Genomic DNA, 11,892 nt, shown 5'->3' with positions numbered 1-11,892 from the left:
TAGTTGCATCCAGTTTGCCACAGCTTAGTGGGAAAGTAACAAGCAGATTAACTCTTGATGGATTAATGAGTAAATTACTCAGAAATACTTGACAAATGCCAAAAGAGTACAGAGGAGGGGAAAGATAACTTATCTGGGAACAGGAAAGGAGAGGAGTTTGATTCTCCCTCTTTTGTAGATCACAAATGGTTTGGTGTATCTGCTCCTGGCCACTGCTGGGTAAGCGGGTGCTGATGGGAGTAACTATGAGTCCTTTTTTGCAAACTTGCAGTGAGACAGAGAAGACTGGCTGAGGAAGCTTCCTTGAGAGGTAAAACTTGATGTAATAACTGGAGATGACAGCTCAAAGACTACTCTTTACCAAACTGAGTCCCTGATTAAGCAGTGACTTAATTGCCTGTGAAATACGTGCTTGCATTCTAATCCCATGAAGACAGCAAAAGCTGTGATTCGGTGCCCGAGACAGCCTACAAAGGGCTAAAATGGTACATTGTATTTAATCTCCCTTACATCCAAACTAGAAGTTTTCCCGAGTAAGAAAATGCTGCTTAAAGCAGCTTATAGGCTGGAGCAGAAATTGCACTGAATCAGGGTTGCTTTTATCCTGGATGCTTCAGATGATTCTGCTGCCTGGAGATGCTTTTCCTGCAGCAACTCAATGTAGGAATCCTACTAGCTCTGACTGAGCACTTACAAAGCAGGTACTTAAACATTAAGGCAACACTGTGACAGCAGCTGAGTTCCCATGTAGTGAGGTTTAAACAGAACTCCTTTCCTATATACCCAGAGAAAGTGATGACTGGAGCCTCTGACAAGTGACTGTTTCATAAAACTCACTCTGCTTTATTAGAAAAGTTACAGTAGAAATGTAAAAAAACAGTTACTACAAAAATCTATGTACAAGTTCTGCAGGACTGCAGAGCATCTCTTTCCAAGGCTGCTAGGGCTGAGCACACCCTGCAGCAGAGGTGTCCAAACTGTAAACAAGTTTTTTAGTGTGAAAGGCCAAGGTAGAAGGTATCTCCCACTTCAAAATGTTTAAGCTGCTGAGGGTGCAGGAGGAAAGGCGTCCAGTCAGCACTCTCTAGACTGGCAGCAATGTGGAGAACGTAGGTTGGTGGTCCCACACCTTACATACTTACTTCCCTTATGATTAAAAGTCAGGTCTTCCTCAGGTCTCTGAAATGTAACAGGTTTGCAGCCAGGCTGGCTTGAGGGGCAGGAAGGCTCTTGAGCCCATGTCAGCAATATCTGCTCCTCCCTGCCCTGTGCCAGGTAAGTGTTAAGCCTGTGTCTAGAGTGGGTTTTTCCTCACGTCTATCATTGCTGGGTGGTAAGGCACGGAGGTCATGTTCAGGCTGGCTCTGCGCAGCTCCCGCCGGGGCTTGGGCGCAGGAGCAAGGCTCCGTGGCGGGTGCACATCATGGGGCTGCCCCGCTCTCAGCAAGTGCTCAGCCTCCTTTTGCCGAAGGTCCCCGGGGCTGTCGTTGGACAGGGAGGAACGCCTCCATGTTGATGGCAAAGGGGCATGCACCAGGTCCCTGCTCTCATCCCTGACCCGATGGCTTTCTTCAGTGACAGCCAGAAGCACAGGCTGTTCCCCAAGGCTGGATTCCTCGCAGGTCCCAAGCACAGGGGGAGCTCTGTCCCCAGCCCCATGAATGCTTCTCTCCATCCCTGCTGGGAAAGATACAGTGAGATGAGTATCAGGGTCTCTACTTTTCTCATCAAAATCAGTGCCTGTAGAGCACTTGCTCAAGGCCAACGATGACCTGTACCTACTCTGCTCTAAGCTCTTGCTGCCAGGGAAAGGAATTTAAACTACCTTTTAACTTGGTAGGAACAGCAAAGCCCCAGCCTGGGTTTCCTCTCACCTTTGGTCTGTCCAGGATGGAGGTTCATGTTACTCAGCCTCTGGCTCAGCTCCTGGTTTGCCCACATATAATGGCTCAGCTCCTTTTCCAGCACCTGAATCCTTGCCTCGTACTGCAGCTTGCTGCTGGCCAGCCCCTCATCCATGTGCTCTACAAGGAAAAACAAGGCCATTTCAAGCTGCAAGCCCTGTAAAAGATGAAAGCCGTGCCACTGCTGCCTGTTTCAGGAGCTGGGTGGTTACCGCGGCTCTGCTGGAGCAGTAACTGCATGTTCTGCTCGTGCTCCTTCTGCTGCAGGGTGAGCTGGCGGTCCATTTCCAGGCGCTGGCGCTCCACGGCTGCCTCCAGCCAGTACACCAGCTGCTGCTGCTCCTCCAGCTGCATCTCCAGCTCCGAGAAGGCAATGTGCTGCCTGTGCTGATCCTCACGCAGTGTCACCACCTGGCCAGGGCCCAAGAGCAAGAAACATCTCAGCTCCTTCAGAGCCTGGAAGCTTTCCTGCACCGCTGAGCCTGATGAAGTTAGTTTTTTGGTACAGTGTACAAAGGTTAGTAGTTCTGGGATGTCACAGCTGCCTCGCAGAGGGAAGAGCAATGTGTGGCTGTACTGATATGGCAGAGCCACTGCAGGGATCCATGCATCCTATGACTAGTTAAGCCTCTCTCCCAGGTGTTGGGGCAGGTGGGGATCATGATGGTGTGGCTTTGTGGCCTGACTTCACAGGGCAAAAGTACAGTAGGAGGCAGGTAGAAGGCTTGAGGCTGAGGAAAACAAGAGTTTGGTCAGATACTACAGTTCCCATCAGCACAGAGGGTAGCTGTCTCTCACCTTGTCAAAGTACTTGCAGAGCAGAGCTCGGGTCTCAGAGGAGGAGAGGTAGCTGAGCTTGGCCATGAGGTTCATCTCACACTGGGACAGCAGGCTGGCTGAAGCCCGCAGGACTCGTTGCCTGCACGTGATAGACTCATTCTTGTACTCGATGGCTGCATCCAGAGCCTCAATTGCCTCATCCAGTTGGAACAAGATCCGTTCTTCCTGCCAGGGTAGAGCTGCAGTTACTAGGGAGCAAAGAGCTCACTGTCTCATGCTGCCCTAACCTCCCTTGTCATCTCAACAGTGCTGGCAAGAAGCTGGGATACGCGCAGTTTGGGGATGTGGGGGAGCATCTGCTAATGACCCCACGTTCAGGCCTTTATTTCTCTCTTACTACCTCATGCTCTTGCAAGCACAGCAGCCCAGCCCAAGAAGAGGTACCTCTGGGGACAGCAGGGTGCCCTGACGCAGCTTGTTGTCGAGCTCCAACCTCTGTTTGAGCAGCTGGTCCTTCTCCTGGCGTAGGTTGTTGATCTCCTGGCGGATCTGCTGCTGGTCGTGTGCGCTGCCGTGACGCAGCTGCCCGTTCTTCTCAGTCAGCTCCTTTTCCAGGTGCTCCAGGCGGCTGGACACGCGCACTATGTCATCTGTCAGGGCCTGCAGCAGAAGACGCTCAAGGAGATCTGCTCTAAAGGTAAGTCAGACCCTCAGCCCCTTTCTACCCCCTCCATAGGTCAAGTGACCCCCCCACGCACACCTAAGCCAAGGGCTATCAAACCAGCTAGCTCAGAGGGACAGCACAAGCAGGCTCCTGTAGAGGCAGATTTGCTACCCACTTCCCAACACCACCTCATCCTGATCTGCAGCCCTCTGCCAGACCCAGGATGACACCCAGGTCTTCCAGCCTCCCACCTCTGCTGGAAATCAAGCAGTAGACTGAGGTGTCTCACTTCTGTCCTACCTGGCTGGAGCGCAGTCGTTTGCTCTCCAGGCCGTTCTTCTCCTGTAGCAGGGCTTCCTTTTTGGCCACAATAGCTTCCCGCTTCTGCAGCTCATCTTCCAGCTCACCTAGGGCCCGGCGCTGCTCGAGAACTTTATCCATCTCCATATCCAGCCACTTCTTCTGTTCCTCAATTTTCTGATGGAAGGAGAGGCAAAGGGCATGTGCATGTGTGCAGACAGCAGCAGCGATGCCCAGGACTGCTAGACTAAAGAGCAATGGCGTTGAGATCAGAGAGTCTTGAGTCTATCTCTGCTAACCCCTATAGCCCAGACTTCAGTTTTTAACCTTCCAGCTGCTCTGAGAGGCAGAGCTTGGCTGCCAAGGAGTCCTTGGGGACCGCATCTCCTACCACTCTTCTGCTAACAGACAAGATCTCACAGCTGCTTTATCAATGCTAAGATTTAGAAAAGTATCCTGGTCCTGGGGGTAAGACAAGATCCAAGTCCTCTGCTACTAGATACAAGTGACATTATGGACTGTCCTCCTCATGGGCAGGATGGGTTATGTCCCGTCTCAAGCTGAAGCCCCTGCTTCCATGCCTCCCCTAACAACCAGCGGTCTGCCACAGCAGTCCCCTTCGAACAGGGAGGAGGTGGCAGACTCGCTCTGCCTGTACCTGCTGCTGCTCCAGGCTGATCACGGAGCCATTGCTGCCGCTCCGCCGCTTCCTCTGGAAAGCTGCTATTTCCTCTGTTTTGATGCGCAGGATTTTCTGGTGCTGCTCGTGCTTCAGTTCCAGTTCCTGTATGAGAAGCAGCAGCTGTGAGCCTCAAGAGGCTATTTGCTGTTTGCCCTAGAGCCAGGGGCTGAGGGACAGGTTATATCCTCTACCAGCTCTTTGGAAACTCTTAAAAAAAAAAAAAATCCTCTCTCCATCTCTAAGACAATCACAGAGCCCATCAGAGCTACCCTTGCCTGCCCAACAGCTTGCAGAGCCCACCCATCGTTGTCCTCACAAATACCGCAGTAGCACAACTGCTCCTGCCCGTTCCTACCTTGACTTGGTGCTGCCGCTTATTCACCTCTGTCTCCAGCCGCCGTTTCTGCTCGCTCTCCTCCCGCAGCCGGCGCTGCAGCTGCCCCTGCTGCCGCCGCATCAGCTGAATGTTCCTCTCCAGCTCCTGCACTCGCTTCTCGCTCTGGGCCGAGAGCGACACCAGCCTCTCCGTCGCCTGCTTCTTCTTGCACAGAACCTGCCGGAGGGCGAAAGCTGCCCTTGGGCTCGGTGTCTCTCCCCTGCCCTTTGCAGAGATGCCCCCAGCTCTTCCCCGACCATCTCCCCGGGCGAGCCGAGCCCTTCCCACTCACCCGTGCCTTGCTCTGTGCGGCTGCCACACGCGTGCGGTACTCCTGCAGCTTGCGCTTCTCCCCGGGGTCCCATGGCTCTTTGCTTTCCAGCTCCTGGAGCTGCTTCTGGCTGTCGCTCAGCTCTGCCCGCACCTGCTCTGCTTCCTGCTCCAGCTCACTGATCTTCCGGCAGTACTGCCTGTTCAGAGCCTGGGCGTCCTTGCCTGCAACACACCCCCCCTCTGCCGTGACCTCCAGGCCCCCTTCCCTCGCAGCCACGATCCTGCCAAGGGACGGACCTTTCCTCTCTCTTCCTCGAGTATTTTTGACTACAGGGACTGAATGCTCCCTTGCCCTCGGCTACTCTGGGGAAGGGATTTGGGGAGAAACCAACAGGAAGGGTCTCATTCAGCTGGAGGGATGGAGAAACTGCTCTGCTGCCTACAGGGGAAGGGACTGGGCACAGACAACACAGGGAGGGAAGGTGAGGAGGGGAGTAGAGACCAAGCATCTCAACTAGGAGGAGACTTCATATGGAATGGGTGCATGTTCCCACCAGCAGCTCTGCACCTGTCTTAATGAGCTCCGTGATCAGCTCCTCCTTCATGCGGATGTTGATCGCCAGCTCTCGGATCTTCTGCTGTGCTTGCACCAGCCTCCACTCGGAGTCCTTCCCTGGCAGGCGCTCCCAGAGACCGAGCAGTGGCTTCTGTCTCCTGCAGACCTCTGCAACACAGATTCCCGGGTAAGGAAGGTCCCGTCTTAACAGCCCGGTGACAGAAGGACAATCCAACCTCTGATCTGTGGCCAAGAACTGGCACAGCATCACCCAGAGTCACCCGCAACTTCCACCAAAACACACAGATCTAGCCAGACCCAGCAGTTCAAGTTTCTCCTTAACAGAAGCAGTCATCTGCTCCATTTTTGTCCTCTGGGGTCATCCGGATGGGACACGCTGCCTCCCTATCAACAGCACCCGTGAAACACCACCAGCACTAGGAAGGCTGTCCAACAACCTATGGTTGCCACTTGCCTTTTGACAGCTCCAGCTGCTCCTCCTGAATCGAGTAGGCATTGCCTCCGCTCGGCTCCTTGCTCCAGCTTTGGATCCCGTTTCTAGAAGGAGCAGCAAATTAATCAGTTGGGTCTGGGCACTGCTAGAGCTGTTCCTAGTAAGGACCCTCATGATCTACAGGCTTCAGAAGGAGACAGAAACAGTAGCTGTGGTCAGGAAAGATGGTAATTAGCTCCCCAGCAAGCAGACAGCTGTCTCAGCAGAATCACTGACCCCACAGGCAGCGTTTGCTTCTACATCCTACATGAGAGCTGAGATGCAGAGGTGGGAAAGCCAGGTCATGCAGCTGCCAGGGCACTGCACAGTGTTGGGACAGCCTCAACTCACCGGCGCTGGGACAGGGACCGTTTCTGTTCCCACTCCTCTTCCTCCTCTCCCGAGGAGAGCTCTGCCAGCTTCCCCGAGTCCTGGCTGAGCTCCCTCCTCAGCACCGCAGCTTTGATCTCTGGGTTGCTGGTCAGGCACTGCATGTGGTTCAGGTGCCAACCTGCCAGGTCCTCCTCCTGGAAGGAGGGGCTGCTGTCGAGCTGCTGGGGCAGAGAATCAGAAAGAGAGGAAACATGCTGTGTGAGAGCCGGTGTTAGAAAAAGCAGCTCTCAGCTGGGCATCACTGCTAGACACAAAGAAAAGCAACAAAATGGAGTCGAGCATGTTTTCAGAAGTGGCATGTTGCTAGACCCAGGTGCCTGCCCTCCTGCCTTCTGCTGCTCAGAAGCTGAGCAAATCTGAGACCTGCCCGTAATATTGAAGTAAAAGCCTCGGTTTTGAAGCTGGGCTGGTTTTGCTGGAGTTGTGAATCTCTCTGGAGGTGAACACCGAGCACAGTCCTCTGGACAACACCTCTGACAAGGTTCATGTTCAACGGTGGGGAAAAAAAGCAGTTTACTCAGTGGAGAGCATCCGAGTGAAAAGGCAGCAGCTCCTCAACGGCACAGACTTGCACCCTCACCTTCCTGCAAGGGGCTCTTCCACTCTGCTCGGTGGGAAGGAGCCCCGAGGGAACCCCACTGAGGCCATGGGACGGGGCAGCATCCAGCGGGGCCGTGTGAGGTCTCTGGCTGGTGGTCACCAGGTGAAGGTTTTCCAGCAGTTCTGGCACACACAGGTTTGGCATTGCCATCTCCAAGCGCACGTGCAGTTCTGAGATCTTATCCTGCTGCTCCTGCAGCTTGTCGCTCTAGGGAGCAACAAGAAAAATGTGGTTACACACGTGTGGATCCCAGACCTGCTGCCGAGGAGTGCGAAGGCCGGGCTGCGCTCTCCTGGGAAGGAAGGGGAGGAGTGGGGCAGGTCTCTACGAAGAGAGCAGAGCCCAGAAATACCTGCAGCTTATACTGCTCCATGGCATCCTCCAGGGCAGCCAGGAAATCACGGTTCTCCTCCTCCAGGCGCTCCACTTGCCTCTGCAGTTTGGTCACCTGCTCGTCTTTGATGGACTCACACCCCTTCTCGGTGTTCACCTGCCCCCCGAAATACAAGAGAGGCAGCATCAGCATCCACCTTTCTCCTTCCCTTCCCGTGCTGGACTCTGCAAGGGCACAGCAGCTCTGCAGACCCAGATTTTTCCTGCAAAATAAATCTCTCGGTCGCAGCTGAATCCAGCTTCTCCCTCACTGCTGGGAGGACCACGTCCTTCTGCCTCCCTATGGCCTCTCGGCCAGGTTGCTTCTCCTCCTCTCCCTCTCCCAACCCTTTCACCGTGCCATGCTGAGGCTGCTGCACCGAGTGGCCAGCAGACGAACCCAACCTCAGATCTGCAACATCCCAACCGTTACCTGGGCTTTTGCCAGCTTTGAGCCTTGTGCCTCGTGGCTCTGGTCTTCTGCGGAGGTGCTCTCGATGCCGCTATCCAGCCCAGCTGAGGTCAGCTCGCTCCTCTCGCTCTCCACCGAGCACAGCCACTCCTTAACCCGCAGGATCTGCTCCACCGTCAGGTTACTGTCCTCCTGCAGCTCCATCAGCAGCCGGTACGCAGCGTCGGTGCAGGTCCGGTAATGCGCGCACTCCGCCAGCAGCCGAGCTGTGCGGTCCGGCACGCATCGTTTGGCGGTGGCTGAGCGATTGATGATACGGGTCTCAGAGCGGTGCCGCTGTTCCAGTGCCTTCTGCAGGTTTTTTATCTGCAGGTGAAGCTCTTCGACGTGCTCCGTCTCCTTGCGGCAGTTCACCACGGCCTTGTTCTGGATGTTTTGAGCCCGGCTAGCGTAGTTCAGCGTATTGAGGCTCTCATCGAAGTCAGAGGAGGATGGGCTGACACAGGCTATCATCACGGTCTGGGCATTCCCCCCTAGAGAATCTTTCAGGATCCTAGGGAAGAGTACAGCAATTAAAATAGCTGAAATTCAAAATAATACAGGATACAGGAGGCTTCCAACCCTTTTCAGAGGTTAAGCCCAATGAAAATTATTTTCTCGCTCAGGGGCCAGTTCAGCACTAGTGAAGTAAGCAAGATCATTAAGCAGAGGAATAGCAGCTCGCATCGTGGCAAGTTTCCATCTGAATAATTCCCAGTGCTGGGAGCTCCCCGACTCCATGATCACTGCTAGGTGCGTGCTGCATAGGAACCTGCTGGAGACTGCAAAGGCCACCTACTCCAGCTAAGAACTAACTGTAGACCATCAAACAAGCCTACTGAAAGTGGTTTTTGTTCGCTGCCAGGCAGGAAGGGGCAGGATAATCCATGCTGACACCCCACCTCGGCTTTGGCAGCATGACTTAATCAAGGCTTGTCTTTGGCAGCACTGCGATGGGCTAGTCCGTCATTTCTATCCTGGCCTCATTGCTCCTCAAGCTTCCCTATGTGAAAACCCCCATAGAGGGTAGACCTGTTAAACTGCCATAAGGCACAGTGGGTCATCCGTCCCTGTCCCATCAAGCGGTCAGTCTGAGAGCCCCTGTGTGACAGCAGAAGGGACAACTGGCCCTGCAAGCTCCTCTTGGCGAGGCTGGGGACCCTGCCACCCAACCTGGCAGGCTGGGCATGGGAAAGGCAGGGAGAAGCATCACCTCCCTCCTGCTGGGACAAGAGCCTGTGAGACGTGGGGGTCCCGGTCCCAGCTGTACCTGGTGATTTTGGAGTCCCTGTAGGGGATGTGGCTGCTCTTCCTCCGAGGGTCTCCCAAGGCACTGATGACGTTGCCCAAGGCCAGGAGGCCACTGTTGATTTGGATACTCTCCTTCAGCCTCTCCCCCGTGTTTCCCGTCTTCACAATTCGCTCCGAGCCCGCCAGGTCCACAAAGTGAAACTTGGAAACCAGGACCTGGCCCGAGGCAGGGACGGAGGGGGGGTGGTGGTGGAGGGGGAGGCGGCCGGCCCCGCGCCGCTGTTCCATGGTCACTGTGAAGATGGTGTGCGAGCGACTCGACTGCCTGTTGACATGGGTAGCTCCCGTGTGCTTGGCTGTGTTCCCCATCTCCAGCAGGCTCAGCACCTCGTCCAGCCCTTCCACTTCCGACTCCTTCACACCGCAGAGCACTGCAACAGCAAACGGAGCTGTGGCTGGGAGGGACGGGCTGCCCGAGGCTGCAGCTCCTCTGCACAGCCTGGTGCCATTGCCCTGCTCGTACCATGCCACGCACAGACCAGCTTTGCACACCGAACAGGACTAAGCACAGCAATCTGCTGCAGGAGAGGGACGGAGGGATGGAGGAAGAAGATCTGGCTCTGCCTTCAGGGACAGAACACCCAATCCCAGCCTTGGGCACGGGGACAAAAGCCCATGCACAGCCACACATACCAACGTTCCCCTTGTCATCCTCCCGGATCTGGATGTCTTTGCTGGCTGTATCCACCTGCAGCAAGTCCCGAAACTCCTCCTTGTACACCTCCAGGTAGGACACTCGGACCGTGTAGTCGATCAGATCATTCTCATCGATGAGCCTGAAGGTCTCGGCCATGGCTCGCGGGATGATGCCCTGCTCGTCTTCATTGATGGAAGCTGGTGGAGAGATGCACACGGTCACGGGGAGCAGCAAATGCCCGGGGATCCCGTGCTGGCCAGGGACAGAGCCGCGGGCAGGAGCCTGCCTGCAGCTCACGTGTCAGCTGGGAAGGAGCAGCCTCACAAGCCTCCCGCAGCTCAGCCCTTGCAGCCTGCATTAAACATCCCTCCTAGAGTTTTTAAGCCACAGGACCTTGGGGCAAACCCTATCCCACTGCTCCCTCAGACAGCATGGTGGCTTCTAGCAATGCTGCTTGTTTCCAGTCCTTCCTCGAGAAGAAAAAGGGGCATTAGCATCTCAGCAGGTAGCAAACACCATGCCTGCAGCTACAGCATGCTGTCCCTTGAAGCCAGAACAAGTCCACAACCTTGCCCAGCAACAAAGTTTTTTACATGCTTGCAGCCTGCTTGTATCTGGCCACAGCACTCCGCTGTCTGGATTTTAAATGGTTTTGCTTTTGTCTCCAACAGCCGTGTAAAAAGGCAATCCCCAAATCTGGTGCAATGATAGGCTGAACGGGGAAACTTGAAAGTAGAGGTAGATTGAAAGTATGGAAACAATTTAGTGTTTATAAATGATGCAGTTAACTAGGGCTGACCAAAACGTGTACAGTACATCCTCTGTAAGATATCAATAATACCATTAAAGCAGCACTTACAGGAGGGAAAGGTTTCCTCTTTCCTCCTCTCCCTCACATAAACAAACTGACAGGACTACCCCCCGCACCCCCCCTCCCTAGGGCTAATAGGGCTGATAGGTTCAGGCCAGGGGAAGGTAGCGGTGCCCGAGGAAGATCACCACCGCTTCCAGACCAGACGTGGTCCTCTCGCTTGTCCTGCAGTGGTAACGGAGAAAACCTTCGTGCTGTGGTCGGAAAGAAGGTGTTGCCCGTGGGTGTGCGGCTACCGCACGTGGGTGGTGGGGAGGAAAGGCCGCTGGAGCGGGCAGGGGATGGGTGGTGGCTGGGCGGTGGGGCTGGGCTGGGAGGGCAGGGTGGAAGGACTGGTTGGGGTGGCGGTGGGTTTGGGTGGAAGGTGTGAAGTTGACGAGACGGGTGGGGGCGGCAGCAGGCTGGCGGGCTGGGGGGCGGCTGGGGCGGCGGCGCTGGTGGCTTGGCTTGGGATGGAGGGAGGCGGCGGTGCAGCACTGGCGGGCTCGCTGGGGAGAGCGGAGGAGGGCGGAGATGCCGGCGGGACAGCCATGCCGGCGGGATGCGCTGCCGGCCGTGCCGCGACTCACCGACGCTGGCCTCCCCGATGGTGTAGGTCTTGCCGGAGCCGGTCTGCCCGTAGGCGAAGACGGTGGCGTTGAAGCCGCGGAAGAAGGCCCGCAGCAGCGGCTGGACGCAGGCCCGGTAGACGGCCGCCTGCCCCGCCGCCTCGGGCAGCACGGCGGCGAAGCGGAAGCGGCGGCGGCGGCCCAGCGCCACCTCGCCGGTGGCGGCGTCGCCGCGCAGGCAGGGCCGGTGCCCGCGCAGCGCCTCCCGGGGCAGCAGCGGCCGCACCCGCACCGCCACCCGCACCGCCGCCCCCTCCGCCGCCATGGCGGGGCCGCCGCGGGGAGCGGGATGGGCCCGGCCCGGCGCGCCGCGATGGCGTCAGGCGGCTCCGCCCGGCGCGGCGGAGGGGGAGCGGCCAGCGCGGCCCCGCCAGCCCCGGGGTTGTTGGCGGCGGCGGGCGGGGGGGAGCAGCGGGCTCGCCCGGCTGGTCCTCACCGCCCCTTGGGCAGAAAGGCCACAGCCCGGGAGGGAGCGGCCGGGGCGGGCGGTGGGGCTGGGGTGGCGTGGGGAGGGGGCGCGGAACACGGGTGGGCTGCGGTGCGGCAGGTGGGGGGAACGAGGTGGGGTGCTCCCGGGGCGCTCCATCACTCGTGAGGCGCCGCACCCCTCGTGAGACGCT

At 56.7% G+C, this 11,892-nt stretch overlaps 1 protein-coding gene across 1 annotated transcript; it reads right to left on the bottom strand.

The window, feature by feature from the left end:
- Nucleotides 1-912: 912 nt before the first annotated feature.
- On the bottom strand, nucleotides 913-11,537 carry KIF7 (kinesin family member 7). The gene is made up of 18 exons (XM_059823841.1): nucleotides 11,234-11,537; nucleotides 9,790-9,990; nucleotides 9,116-9,527; nucleotides 7,828-8,359; nucleotides 7,375-7,512; nucleotides 7,002-7,229; nucleotides 6,380-6,582; nucleotides 6,011-6,093; nucleotides 5,548-5,703; nucleotides 4,999-5,201; nucleotides 4,686-4,883; nucleotides 4,307-4,432; nucleotides 3,649-3,825; nucleotides 3,129-3,344; nucleotides 2,703-2,909; nucleotides 2,117-2,315; nucleotides 1,875-2,024; nucleotides 913-1,680 (listed from the first exon to the last, which is right to left on the bottom strand). The coding sequence occupies exons 1-18, from the start codon at nucleotides 11,535-11,537 to the stop codon at nucleotides 1,295-1,297; spliced, it is 4,119 nt and encodes a 1,372-aa protein (XP_059679824.1). The 3' UTR covers nucleotides 913-1,294.
- Between the last annotated feature and the right edge of the window lie 355 nt (nucleotides 11,538-11,892).

The sequence above is a fragment of the Gavia stellata genome, chromosome 13 (assembly GCF_030936135.1).
Source record: "Gavia stellata isolate bGavSte3 chromosome 13, bGavSte3.hap2, whole genome shotgun sequence".
Classification (NCBI taxonomy): Eukaryota; Metazoa; Chordata; class Aves; order Gaviiformes; family Gaviidae; genus Gavia; species Gavia stellata.
Note: the sequence above shows the minus strand (reverse complement) of the source record. Positions and strands in the feature narration are given on the sequence as shown.